At 31.0% G+C, this 15,486-nt stretch overlaps 1 protein-coding gene across 2 annotated transcripts; it reads right to left on the bottom strand.

Annotated features, from left to right (window-relative positions):
• Nucleotides 1–1,661: 1,661 nt before the first annotated feature.
• On the bottom strand, nt 1,662–5,480 carry LOC18107653 (uncharacterized). Of its 2 annotated transcripts, none has more exons than XM_024590128.1 (3): nt 5,253–5,480; nt 2,002–3,141; nt 1,662–1,897 (listed from the first exon to the last, which is right to left on the bottom strand). In XM_024590128.1, exon 2 carries the CDS (start codon nt 3,061–3,063, stop codon nt 2,053–2,055), a length of 1,011 nt encoding a protein of 336 aa, XP_024445896.1. In that variant the 5' UTR covers nt 3,064–3,141; nt 5,253–5,480; the 3' UTR covers nt 1,662–1,897; nt 2,002–2,052. The 2 variants fall into 2 exon arrangements, with proteins under 2 accessions (XP_024445896.1, XP_024445898.1); XM_024590130.1 differs by having other exon boundaries at nt 2,002–3,110.
• Nucleotides 5,481–15,486: the final 10,006 nt, after the last annotated feature.

Raw genomic sequence — 15,486 nt, 5'->3', positions numbered from 1 at the left:
TATCTGAATTGAAAAGGATACATATTGATGAGGTAAAAAGTTTACAAAAAAAAAAAAATATATATATATATATATATATATAATCGTATGGGCCAAGGCTTTCTTTTTATCTCCTTGCAAAATCTATTCCATGCATTTTTTCTTCTTCACCCAACATCCATGTTTAATTGTACATACACTAGGAGAAGAGAAGGATATTGTTGCACAGAAACCTAGAAAGGTGAGAGAAAAGGGAAAAGAAAAGAAAAAAAGAATGAAGTGTCAAGATACATCTAAATTTTGATGATAATATTCTTGATACTACAAAAACAAATCTCAACAAGATAAACTTGTTGGCATCTTGAAAGATATTCTTTGAAGATTGGAGTGGGTCATATACATTACCCTAAAGTGATATATGACCCACTCACTATTTGGACTGTGCCAAATAGCATTCTACTTGTTTAGGCCAAGCCAAAACAACTAGAACTCTATCCATTTAGGCCGGATCCAAATAACTAGCTTTTTTCTAGCTAGAATTTCAGCTCGACACCTATGATAACCAATACTTAGTCTCTTCAATCCTACTTCGACACACACATGCATGTATTTTTTTTTTTTAGGTTCATAAGATGCACACAAACTTTTCATGCACACATAATGTTTTCTACATACACATAATTTTAATAAAAAATGTAATTCAAAAAAAAATATTCAAAAATATATATTAATAAACCACTAACAACCCTCAACTCTCTCTTTGATTAGAATGTTGGAAGAACACATGTTTGTATGTTTATTTTGCATAAAATATCAGAGTAAATATTTTACAGTCAATCTTGAAATTTAGTTTATTAACTAAAATTTATTTTATAATCCAATTACAATATATCTAACTATGTCAATCACCACCACCACTATTGAAAAATATTACATGTAAAATATTTTACATGGAAATATATTTTAAAGCAAACATTAAAAATATTTTATATGTAAAACATTTTACAAGTAAAATAATATTTTTCATGTATGAAATATTTTAGGCAAAACAAATGAGCCCTTGGTCTTACAACACTTAAACCTCAAGGAAAGGTAATAAAAACTCTTAAGATTGTAAAAACTTTAATCACATAAACTGTCTTCTCTTGCTGTCTTTAGAACTCATCTTCTTCTTTTTCCTGAGTTAGAAGTTAGAACTTATAAATTTATCAAGACAAAATAATTCCGAATTTCTACCCACTTCTCGATTGTGTTCTCATGATATTGGGTAAAAACAATATTAATTTGAGGATATACATTAAATTCAAAAGAGTGGCAAGAGGGAATAAATAAGTTATGAAACGTAATAGTTAAAAAAAATTCTATGACACTTCAAGTTTAGAGAAGACCCTAAGTAACTATGGAAAGAGAGTAGAAGAGGAAGAGGAAAGGAAACAATTGGTGATGTGCGTAAATTATTTTAGTTAGAAAGATGGATTGAAGGTTTTAGAGAGGGTGAGAGAGAGAGCATGAGAGTGATGGTAGATTACAAAAAACACATGCACTGAGGTTCAAATTCCCCTACAGACCATTTTTCAGGCGTCGTCTTTTCTCGTCTAACCATGTTAATTAACATTTTACCTATACTCTTCCCGACAAAGCTGGGCTGCTGACAAGCAATTGGGCGAAACAACAGCCTTCCATAGTCAACAACCAGCAAATTTATTTCCAGCTTTCTAGTAATTGAAATATAGAATATTTGACATAACCCAAACAACAACAAATGCCAAGGATATAAATTATTTAATTCTCTTTTCATCAAGTTACAATATGCTCACTCTTAGGATAAACAATCAAGCAACTTCTAAGAGAAACCATTTGATACTTCGTGGAACTTCATCCAATGCTTGCCAAAGAACCTTGGTTCCTTATGTTCCGCCTGCAACACCACAAAAGTTTATACATTCAGCTTATATTATATAATTTCCAAAGAACGAACATATAAATCATTCAACAGAGTAGTCCGAAAGCAGCATGACTTACAGTCGTAGGATCTTCTAAAAGCAACCAAAAAGATACCACAAAGTTCCACAATCACAACTGGTCTGGCGTTGTCCTTCGCCTGATCCGCTCGCTGCGCCTCCAAGGGCCTGACCCGCCATCTGAAGAATCATTGTCATCCTCTCTGGAAGAAGATCCAGTTTCACCTTCATGATTCTCCCCCCAATGCCGGGTGGCTCTCCTTCTGAAACCTAGTGGTGCTCTGGCTCTTGATGTACCAGACCAGCTACTACTCCTTGGACTAGATCCAGGTCTAAAAACTCTTATAAGAAAGAATACAGTAAGCCAACCACCATCATCTATAGGCTCATCACCCCTCTCTTCTCCAAACGAAGATTGGAGGGTGCTAAGCAAGTCGCCAAGGTCCCTCTGACGCTCCAGCCTCCTCCAATTACGTTGCCGCTCTGGATCAGCCTCTGATGGTCGAACAAGTGGGTGTTCAAGCCTCGCATGCTTCCTGAGATCCGAATACGAGCCAGTAAAATTGCATGTCTCACAGGCACAGCTTCTTGGTTTCGCATTCATGAAACTTCGCGCAGGTTCAGTGACAACCCACTCTTTTATCTGCCCCCGACAGAGTGGGCATACTAGCTTTGGCTGCACCTTGTTCTCACAAGAAATGGTTTCAGTGGGTAAGGATCCTTCCTCAGATCGATCTTCTGGTGGATCTATAACTGTTGATACTGAGCTGACGACTGCAGGAGAATTCATGGTTCTAAGCCTACTTTCTTGTGGTTGTGGAGTTGTTGGTGTTGTTTCTGAAAATGACTTCCGAAACTGATCAAGACAATTAGAATGACGATAGCTTGTGTCACACATGTAAGGACGGCAACCTTTCTCATGTGAAGAACAAATAAGGAGAACAGCATTATGAGGATGTTCCATGCATACAGGGCACCTGGCCTCTTCCCATTCCTTCAAATTCTCATCAGTATCTGAAGGGATTTTAGGTGAAGATCGTCTTGAACAACTGGAGCTGCATGTATAAGGAGATGTCCTGTACCTATCAAAAGATATGGAACGATCTCTTCTATCCTTTGGCATGTTGATACTTCAAAAATATCAAGAGAAGACTAAAGAAACCAGTGCTCCTAACACCACAGCAGCAAAATGAACGACGTTCTAAGAAAGTACATAAAGATCATTTATAAGAAAACCCAATAAGTGAAATAAAGGCTAGCATTTCTAAGAAAGAATAATAATAACTGAAAATAGAAATCCCAATAGACTTTTAGAGTTTAACACACCTCATGAAAATGCATGAACACCAACCCCAAACAAAAGAAAGGAAAAAAAGATCAAGAAGCCACAGCTAACAGAAAAAATATCCTTTTTCAAGGCAGACTTGCAAATTTATACACAGACAAGAAATTGTTCCAATCCACAGCAGTTTAAAGGAGAATTACATAAACATAAGATATACTTTACAAGAGAAAAAATGGACCCATCGACCATTCTCTATGAGAAAACAGATACTCTTTATATTCCCCTTGATGAAAATTTCAGACTTATAGATAGATTCAATACAGATTTTATGCATAAACTGAAACAACTATGGAAAAATAAAAATAATAAACATATCTCATGTGAGACAACCTATGTTCATAGACATCAGCTGTGCTTGCCGAAGCTTATATGCTCCACAACATCTTGAAAAAAAATGTATCAATAAAGAAATCAACATAAAGCACAACCATGTTTTATTTACTTGTTAGAGTGGTGGTTGGGGAGTAGGGGGATGGGGATGATACAAACCATTCAATACTATTAAAGTGCAAGTACGTTTTGGAGGTCCAGCCACAGACTTCAAGGCATCAATTATGTAATAAGATATGCACTGGCACTTCACCTTAACAGTATACCCAGCCAAATCCATATTGCTTTTTACATCAGTATTGTTCTTATGAACCGTCACTTGTAATGAGTTTATAAAGTCCAGTCCCTGAATGATGGACAGCCACCAAAAGAAGGCATTCTCCGATCATACAACTATCGGCAGTGGCATAATATTGAAGAAGAAGAAGAAGAGAAAGAATGAGAGTTACAAATGCAAGTTGACTGCATCCAACACCATGACAGTGCAATTATGTTTTTGAGCAACAGCCATCACCTTCATGGTATCAATTGTGCACCAAGATTCCCCCACAATGGTATGTTCACAGTCCATACTGCTCTCTGACACGAACAAGATCAGTCAAACTAGTATTCATAATGAGTTTATGGAGTCCAAGTCCTGAATTAGCTATTGTCATAAACAAAGGAATTGAATAGGAGGAGCATGCACGGCCCATCTTTACAAATCTCTGAACTCAACTAGTTGTTAGTTGCAGGAGCCCTCTTAGCCTTCAACTTTACCCAAGGCCACAAAGGATGCCGCAAACTTGACCTTACACAAGTCACAACACAATGTCACTCTTGGTTTTTACCATATTCATTGTTACTCCTAGGCCACAGAAGAGAGTTTGCATTGTTGAAGACACAATTCTTCACCACAAAAGTGATTATAACCTAGCTCCCACAATGTTCTCTTTCTCCAGGAGTCAAAACATACAGAACATCTTCGAATCACTTAAGTATGGCCAGTACATATTAATGTTTTCAAGATGATCGATCATACATACAATACCTAAAAGAATCGGCTTTATAAACTTTCCAACAGCCAAATTATCCTCCCAAACACAAATGGTTTCAACAAAAAAAAATGCATACACAACCCTGCACCTCACTTTGGTTAGGGGATTCAAAGAAACTTCAGTTCTAATTGGAAAACAATCACTAAAAAAATATAGTAGCCTTTACCATCTTTCCCACAAAACAATAATAATAATAATAATAATAATAATAAGCTCTCAACATAACTAGGACACTCAAATTGCCAAAAATCAAATGGCAAGATGTGAAATTTCTAAACAAAGTTCTTTCTTCTTTTTTTATTCCGCCAAAAGATCAAGCTAAATGAATATGGACACAAATCGCAGAAAAGAAATCAAACCCTTTTCATTTCTTTTTAACTTAGTTTCTATTTCCACAATTTTAACCTCAAACACAGACACAATTAGAACACAAACAAATAAAACCTAAACCCTTCACAAAAAAAACCCGGAAATTACAAGCAAAATGAATGAGTGATAGAAGAATCTGATCCCTACCTATAAGAATTAACACGTAAATAATAGAGATTTAAATAGGAGAAATCATCCAAAAACAGCAGAAAAGTTTATAAGAGATATTACCACAAGTCCTTTGAGAATTCGATTCCACTTTAATAGATCGTGAATGAAAAGAGATCGATTTTGAAGGAGGCTGCTTTTTCTTGGGTTGTTCTAGGGCTCCTTTCAGTTCAAGACAGATGAAAAAGGAGAGAAGAGGTGAAAATGAGCTATTAAACAGAAGAAAAAAAAATAAAAAACGAAGGAGAGAAAGAAGGACAAGTCTCTCTCTCTCTCTCTCTCTCTCTCTCTATATATATATATAATTATATATATATATATACACACACATCCACATAGAAAAAAGAAAAATAAATTGGAAATTCCAACGACTATTTAAGTCGCTACGGTTGGTGTCCTTGCGAAACTGATAGGGTCACAGCCTCGCAGCATATTATATTATAATCGGCTAAATTTTAATTTGCCCCTTGAAGTTTGGGGTATGTCCAATTTAGCCCACGGAGGATTCAAATGAATCGATGTTATCCTTGAAGTTTCAAGCACAAATCAATTTACCTCTTCAGTTTAGAAATCTAACCAGATCTGAACATCCAAAACCTTTTTTTCTATCCTAAAATTCTAAAACTCGATCAAATAGATTCTTCTTGATATAAGTTAAAGAAAATTTTTATGGTGTTCGGAAAATAATTAGTGATATCGTATTAGTTATATTTTAGATCTACTCTTAAAAAAGAGACTTGCACATGAATAAAAGAGAAAATCAAATACATACTCATCAAAAATGATAAAAATATCTTGATTTAGGCATTCTTTCTCGTACTCGTACTTGTTTTTTTTTTTTTTCAAGTTAACCCAAGAAAATAACTAATAGGATGTCACTAATTATTCCATGAGCATCATAAAATTACTCATAAGTTAAGTTGATCAAATTTAATATTTTACTTCCCCAAAAAGATTTTATCATTTATATTTAAAAATAAAAAAATTATAATAAATGTTGTCATAACCTGGATTTTGAATACCTTTCCAAAATATTTTCCAAAATTTTTAAAAATATATATTTTTTTTCAATGCATTTCGGTCATTCGCGAATCTATTTTGTGATTTTCGACCGTTTTTATCTTCTTGATATCTTTTCAAAAAATCAAGATTCAAAAATATGTTTTCAACTTATTTGCATCCATTTCATAATTCTCGATTACTTTTTCTTATCGAATTGATGTTGATGTGTTTTTTGAAAAATAATTCAAAAAAATATGAAAATCAAAATAAGACAAAAAAATAGACAAAAGGTTAAAGTGCAAGATAAGAGGAATGAATAACCAACAAAAATATACAATAGAAATATTTTTAGGATATATTTAAGATAAGGGATCAAGAGTAAAAATATTCCTAAATTAAATTATAAATAGAAGTGAATAATGTTAAAAAAGAGGAGCCACCACATAGAGAAAAACCTAACCTTATCTCCCATAAAAAAAAATCCATAATCTCCTCTCTTCCATAAAAACAAACCCTAGCCACCAAGAGATAAAGAGAAAAAGAAATAGAAAGGGAGGAAAAAAACCTAGCCACTTATATCAAAAACCAACCCACCAAAAAACCTAGCCTTATCTCTTCCATTTTCCTTTTGACTTCAAAACCCTAGCCACTATTAAAAAGGCAAAAAATAAGGAGAGAGAAGAGAGAGTGTGCAAAAAATTAAAAAAAAAAATACATAAAGAAATAAAGTATAGAAAAACAAAGAGAAAAGAGATATGATCTCTCATTTCTCTTCCCCGCTGACACTAGGATTCCGGCCAACCACCACTATTTCGACCGCCATGAACTCCTGCATTACATATCTAAAAGCACATTAACTCATGGCAACCATAAAAAAAATAGAAATTGAGGGAGAATGAAGAAAAACAAAACAATAGCTGTTATAGGAAAAATAAAAAACAGCATGACATCTAAATTTTCAAGTCACTGGATCTCCTCCCACCAATGATGGTGACCTACACCGTCACTATTAGGAGGAAGACCAAGGGGTGGTGTAATACACAGGGTAGTATGTGTGTCGCCCCTCCCTACCAATAAGCACAAAGACATAATTGAAGCAAGGTTGTCCCAAAAAAACAACATTAGGGGCATAAATGGTCAAATTTTGAACGACTAGATCTTCATCCACTATCAATGATAACTTATACCTCCACCACCATTAAAAAAAAAAAAAGATGAAGTGGTGCTTTGTATGGACTAGGCCACAAGCCCCTTCTCCCTACAGTTTACCTAAACGACACAATGCAATTCGAGCCACCGCTATTAAATTTTCCAGCACTATTATAGTCATTGTTTCATCCTTTTTAGCCCCCAACTCTGACCACTCTGAAATGTCCATTTCAAACACTAAATATCTTTTGAATAATTATTTGGGTTTGTGGTTGATTTGGATGAATGTTGTGATGATATTGTTTTGTTTGAACAATATTGAGATTGATTGTGCATATTTGTGGACACTTGAATTTATTGTGTGTTTAATTTTTTGTCATAATGTGTTCTATGGATAGATGTGCATTGCAAATGTATTCATTATGTTTTCAAATATTTTGGTTTTTATGCATCTAGGTCGATTCCTTCAAAGTTTGCATATTTCTCATGTTTGATGTTCTTGGTCATTCCTTTATTTTATTTATGCATGAGTTTGCTTTTATGTGAAAGAATAATGTTCGCTCTCTTTAATACATTTACATTGGGTTTTATAACTCATCTATAAAACTCATTAAGGGTTAAGCCCATAGTAAAATGACACTTATGGTCTGACATTCCAAAACCTGTTTTAAAAAATATTCCATATGTTCTTAAATAGTATTGATTATAAAGTTCTTATATTCTATGTAATGATATTTGAAAAGAGTTTTAAATCTTATTCAAAAAATCAATAACTATTGTATTAAGAACAAATATGATTGACAGGGCAGACATCATAACACATATGACTTTTCTAATATCTGAGATATCATAACACGTTGAAAGATGTTGTATTTGATATTTAAATATAAATAAATTTATTTATTGAATTGATAATAAGATAAATTTCTTAGTTTATCTAATCTTGTTTTAATTAGGATTTTTATTTATATTTAGTCAAACTTATTAAAAACCTAATAGGTTACACATATTAAAAACCATTGATAAGAAATTAAATTCACGTGATTAATCAGGTATGATTTGATTATAAATAAGTTTAGAAATTAAGGGTTAGAATGTAATTAATACAGATAATTACAATTTTAGACCTAGAAAAATCAAATAGGGACTTAATTGCATAAATTTTTAATAATTGTCCTAAACATGTGATATTTTCAAAAGGTAAAGTGATATTTTTTTCATTAATAAGGATATTAGATTTTTTTATATAAAAATAGAATGTTATGACTCTTGTTTTTAGAAAAGATATAATATAAAATATTGTAGTACATAAGATAGGGTAGAGAAAAGAAAAGGATAGAAAGAGCTAGCACTCAAAGCATAAAAATCTCTCTCTCTTAAAATAATTTAGATAAATGATATGATAATTCATATGCATTACTATTATAGACCAAATAATTGGATAACATATATTTTGTGTAATCTAGTCTTGAAGAGTTAATCAAACCTTAAAAGAAAGAATTGATTTTTAGGTAATCTTTTTGTCATGTTCACATTCTTTTAGCAAACCTAAAACTAATATTAGAGTTATCATAAAATAATTAGGGTTGATGATTGCATGTTTGAATTATTATTGATGTTAATTGAGATTAAATTTTATAGGCATAATTAATGGTTTTTCAAAAAAAAAATTATCTTTCAATTTAAAAAAAAAATTAAAGAGGTTAAGGATGTTGCCTTCACCAACAACGATGCCAACCATGGTAGCATGCCTAGCCACCTTTCTATAAAAGAGGCAGTGGCATGGATGTCTTTATTGTAACAATAACATTTGGTAATAGGCAACAATTCATTTTGCATATGGAGAAAAAGAAGAAGAAGAGAAAAGGTAGAATTATGATTATACCATTCATCTAAAACCTTATAAAAATTATGATTTTAAGGGGAGAATTACAATTCCACCTTTAGACATGGAACATACTAGTTTTATATTCTAATTCAAAAAATGAATTAATTTCTCTAATTAGATTAAGATTGAATTAAAATATTGAATTAAATCAAATATTTTTTATTAAATGTCTTGCAAATCATATACTTATCTACTTGAAAAGACTTACTAGTAAAGCTTTACATATAAAAGGTATATAAACAAATAAAGCTTTTTTTTTTATTAAAGTGTAATGTTTTTCAACGTCTATAAAAATATGACTGAGATAATAGACAACTTGCTCATGTTCAACTTCATTTTTCTATGCTAAAATATTGTTAATTGATCCTTATATAGCAAATATGTATAGTAAAGGCTTTCCTGGTTTTTTTTTTTTTTTTTTTTGATAATATTCGAGGTTTATCCAATAAGTTTTTATTATTTTTTTAAATAATTTGTTGTTTTCCAATCTATTGGAACTCAACTATGTTATTTTCTTTCAATAACTTAATAAATGGTTTGATCTTTTCTATAGTGTTCAATATGAATCTCCTTAGGAAATCAATTTTTCTAATAAGGCGTTATTGTTCCTTCTTATTTTGTGGAAGCTATGCTTTTATGATCGCCTTTATTTCTTCTTTTTTTCTTGCCTTTATTATACACTGATGTACTAGAAATTCTCTACTTGTACATTAAATGTACATTTTAAGGTAGTTTTTACATTTTAGTATATTCATCTTCAGATTATATACTCTTATGCTTTTAAGGTAGAATTTATCTTATCAAGTGGTTGGATTTAGACTTTGATTTAACCACGATATCATAAATGTAGATCTCTATATTATGGTTAATTGAATCGTGAAAGATTAAATTCATGGCTCTTTGATACGTAGCACAAATATTCTTTAAGCTAAATGGCATCATTACCCATGTAAAAAATCCAAGTGAGCCACGATATTTAAAAGCAAACTCTAACTTATCATCTTTTGCAATAAAGATCTAATTATATCATAAATGTTCATTCATGAAGCTGAGGATTTCATTGCCAACTGCTGAATCGATCAACATATCAGCTATTTACATTTGATATTTGTCATTTAAAGTTACAGAATTAAGGTTTTTAAAATCTATGCATACTCCATTGTTTTTTAATACTTGCACTATATTAAATATCCATTAAGCATATCTTATTTTCCTAATAAATCAAGCTTCAAGGATCCAGTTAATCTTTTTTTCACAGAATCAATCACATCTAGAACCATTCTCTGTGGAGGTTATTTGTATGGATTAAACACAAACTTGATTGGTACATCAAATATATACTATGTATTCAATATAAGTTCATTCATTCATGTCAAACTTTAATTAAGAATAATATTTTCATCAATTAAAATCTCGCAATCAATCACCAATTATAATCAACTAGCTACTAGCCTAATTAATATCATAAGTAATAAAAAATTAATATCGATAAATAAAATCAAAACTGAAATTGAATGATCATTCAATTAGAGATCATTAAATTTCTCCTTAATAACCCAATAAAGATTTTGATTTTTTTTCCTTTAAACCTTGCCCAAATAAAAATCAAAGTTTTCTCAGTTTTTTATTATTATTATCAACACGCTGCAAGACGACCGACCTCTTCAATTAATCAGTCACCTACACCTTTTGCCCTTTTTATCTGTCACCCTCCAGCCCCTTCTTTTCCTAAATTAATATCACAGTTCCCCTTCTCTTTAATCTTTAGACGTCCTCCTGTCCACAAAAGAACAACCTCAGCCTCCACTAATTGCACTGCACCTTCCATTTTCAAGGCCTACACTTATGCTAGCGTCCAAATTAATATGCCAGCCATCCTTTTCAATACCAAACTAATTTGGATTTTCTTTGGCAGCTTCCCACGTTACACTCCCCAAAAATCATCAAGCCTTTCCTGATGTGAAATCTTCTCGATGCCACCACCTCACTTTTCGGGGTCTCGGGGCTGAGAATGTGGTTGTGGTTGCAGTTCAAAATATTTTTTACTTAGAAATATATTAAAATGATATTTTTTATTTTAAAAAATCATTTTTAAAATCAACACATCAAAACGATCTAGAAACATAAAAAAAAAATTAATTTTTTTAAAAACTCGGGTTGATCCGCGTTTCCATCCGCAACCATCCACGCTACTGCCCAGCTCCTTTTCCTACTGAGAGAGGCTTCTTTTGAACTTGGGCTCTGATTAAAGTTGTAGATATAAACGTGTAGATTAAATTTGGCTTCTGAATCACTCAATTTGAACTCAAGGCGCTGAAGTTATAGGTTTCTAAGGGTCAAGTGCTCCGGCAGATTTCCGGTCATGACTTTGGACTGGCGTTTGGTGGCTCAAATGAACTTGGATTTTTATAAAGCTGACTTTTCTAGAAAGCTTGAAATGCTAGGAATGTATGTGAAACTAAGGACCAAAAATATGTGTATCACTTGGATTACCTTCGGTCTAAGCCTCAGAACATGCATATAAGTCATGGCAACTCATTTATTTCCAGGTTTTGAATCCCTAGACATTACCTTTCAGTTGCAAGCTGTTTGATCTAGAAGCCCCATTCATATTGTTTTATTGCTAGTCGAGAAATTGATAGGGTGCCCCATGTTACTAAGCTTACAAATTAGACTAAGCCTACATCTATGTTATAAAACAATGCATATGTCATCCTTAAATTCAAAAAAAAAACCTATTTTTCCTGTCTCAATTGACCCATCTGGTAGTCGAAACATCAAGTTACGGGGATGTTTTTACACCTAAAATGAACATCCGCGTATCAATCAAATAAAAATAGTAATTTTTCATGATGAAATATGAGAAAAAAAAGTTGAAATTGATCTTAAATAGTATGATAAACTAAAATATTCATGATTGACTGTAGAGAAAGCAATCCTCGTAAAATACTAGGATGAAGCGGCTGATCACTAAGAAAAAGTTCATGTGATGAACTAGATTATCTAAGCCTATCCAGTACAGGAATTGTCAACATTTAGAGGTAGTTAGTAATACATTACTGTTAGAATTCATATATATATATATATATATTAACGTGGGTGTCCGGCCAGCTTATGCACATCTCGACTAATCCTACGAGTTCTAAAGTTAACGGTCATGTAAGTTTTTAATAGCTCTAAAGTTTGTGGAACTCGAACTGGTGATTTTTAGAAAATAAATTTAAAATTTAATCAATTAAGCTAAACTCCTCGAGATTAGAATGGATATATTTATCAATAAAGGAGCTATGCTTTAGATTGATTACAATTAGTATTAGGATTCAATACGTAAACTTTTCATCTGATATGGACAGTCTGTATAGAGTTAAACAGATGTACAAATTTCATTTGATGAGAAAAACACTTTACAGATAATTAAACGACCATATGGCTTAAGCCAAATTCTCACGCTAACACATCATAAATCTTTGAAATCCTTAATTAGATCCAATGCTAGACGTTAATTTTGTACATAGTTTTAAAACTAGGAGTAAGAGATACCTCACCTAAATCGTGGAAAGGGTGTTCAACATGTCGATGAGTAGAAAAATCAACAATGATCTTGACTACACGACACAAGACAAGATTTCACTGTTCAGAAATACTTTAGTATCACCTAGTTAGGTTGCACGGGTTAATTTTTTTTATATAAAAAATTATTAAAAAAAATAAGGTCTAAAAGTGTTAGGTTTATTTATAAAGCTAAATCCAAGAGCTTTGTTTTTTATTACAATGTCTGACTCAAGAGTTATATTTATAATATTACTATTATAATATTAATAGTAATATTTATAATACAAATAATAATATTTTTAATATTCATAAAAATATTAAACTTGCATGACCCAAGTTTAAGTGGGTCTGCCTGCAACGCTAGACCCAAGAGCTTTGGGTCTAGCTGAAACACCAGACCAAAGAGCCTTAGATGTGGGTCTACTAGCTATAAGACCATGTCATGAAAGTGTGATAACTAAATAGAAAAAATTAAATATTACAAAAAAAAATTAAAATAAAAGATTAATTGAAAAGGAAAAAACAAAGAAAAAAACAAGGAAAAAACAACAAAGCAAAACACTATTCCAATGAATAGTGTCTTGCGAGGAGGGGTACAATAAAATTCCCTCAAGAGATCACGATAATCTAATGAAAAGTAAACAAAACAATTCATGAAGTTTAATTCTCAATCAAATCGATATTAAAAGATGAAATTGGAAGAAAAAAACTAATGAAGAAAATGAAAAAATTTCTGAATCAACTAGGTTAACCCGTCAAACCTGATTAACCCGTCAAATCTAGGATCTATGTCATGAGAGTGTAATAACTAAATGGAAAAAAATTTAATACTAACGAACTAAATTAAACAAAATAAAGATTAATTAAAAAGAAAAAAAGAACACCTATAACTAAAAGGCATCTGTCTTTAACTATGGATTTTCATAATGCAATCTATAGTGAAACGTTGACCTCTTTTAGTTATAGTTACAATATTAAAAGATTAAATGGGAAGAAAAAAACTAATGAAGAAAAACAAATCTGAATCAACTGGGTTAACCTGTCAAACCTGGGATCCGTGTCATGAGAGTGTGATAACTAAATAGAAAAAAAAATATAATATTAACGAACTAAATTAAACAAAAAAAGATTAATTAAAAAGAAAAAAAAACAACTATAACTAAAAGGCATTTGCCTTTCACTGTGGATTTTCACAGTGCAATCCATAGTGAAATGTTGACCTCTTTTAATTATAGTTACAATATTTAAAGATTAAATTGGAAGAAAAAAACTAATCAAGAAAAAGAAAAAAAAATCTGAATTAACTGAGTTAACCCGCCAAACCTGATTAACCCGTCAAACCTGAGATCTGAGTCATGAGAGTATAATAACTAAAAAGAAAAAAAAATTAATATTAATGAACTAAATTAAACAAGAAAAAAGATTAATTAAAAAGAAAAAAAAAACTATAACTAAAAGGCATCTGTCTTTCATTGTGATTTTTACAATGCAATCCATAGTGAAAAGGTTAACCTCTTTTAGTTATAGTTACAATATTAAAAGATTAAAAGATTAAATTGGAAGAAAAAAACTAATGAAGAAAAAGAAAAAAAATCTGAATCAACTAGGTTAACCCAGTTGATTAATTAAATTATAACTATAACTAACTAAAAGGCATAAGAGTGTTATAACTAAATAGAAAAAAAAATTAATATTAACGAACTAAATTAAACAAAAAAAAAAGATTAATTATAGTTATAGCTACAATATTAAAAGACTAAATTGGAAGAAAAAAACTAATGAAGAAAAAGAAAAACAAATCTAAATCAACTTGGTTAACCCGTCAAACCTGGGATCCGTGTCATGAGAGTGTGATAACTAAATTGAAAAAAATTTAATATTAACGAACTAAATTAAACAAAAAAAAGATTAATTAAAAAGCAAAAAAGAAAAAAAAACACCTATAACTAAAAGGCATCTGTCTTTCACAGTGGATTTTCACAGTGCAATCTATAGTGAAAGGTTGACCTCTTTTAGTTATAGTTACAATATTAAAAGATTAAATTGGAAGAAAAAAACTAATGAAGAAAAAGAAAAAAATCTGAATTAACTAGGTTAACCCGCCAAACTTGGTTTACTCGTTATACCTGGGATCCGTGTCATGAGAATATGATAACTAAATAGAAAAAAAAATTAATATTAACGAACTAAATTAAACAAAAAAAAACTTTTGAAAGAAAAAAATTAATTAAGAAAAAGAAAAAAATCCAAATCAACTGGGTTACCCCGCCAAATCAGGTTAACCCGTCAAACCTGAGATCCATGTTATAAGAGTATGATAACTAAATAGAAAAAAAAAATTAATATTAACGAACTAACTTAAACAAAAAATAATAATTAAAAAGAAAAAAAAACAAAAAAAAAAACCTATAACTAAAAGGCATCAGCCTTTTAAAAAAAATTCTGAATCAATTGAGTTAACCCGTCAAACCTGGAATTCGTGTCATGAGAGTGTGATAACTAAATAAAAAAAATTAATATTAACTAACTAAATTAAACAAAAAAAGATTAATTAAAAAAAACTTATTGGAAAAAAAAACTAATTAAGAAAAAGAAAAAAATCTAAATTAACTGGGTTAACTCGTCAAACCTAGGATATATGTCATGAGAGTGTGATAAATAAATAGAAAAAAATTTAATATTAACGAACTAAATTAAACAAAAAAA

The sequence above is a fragment of the Populus trichocarpa genome, chromosome 18 (genome assembly GCF_000002775.5).
Source record: "Populus trichocarpa isolate Nisqually-1 chromosome 18, P.trichocarpa_v4.1, whole genome shotgun sequence".
Lineage (NCBI taxonomy): Eukaryota > Viridiplantae > Streptophyta > Magnoliopsida > Malpighiales > Salicaceae > Populus > Populus trichocarpa.
This window is presented reverse-complemented; position numbering and strand designations above follow the sequence as displayed.

Excerpts from the sequence above, each read along its gene's own strand:
- LOC18107653 (XM_024590128.1), bottom strand. The coding sequence starts at position 3,063 with ATGCCAAAGGATAGAAGAGATCGTTCCATATCTTTTGATAGGTACAGG.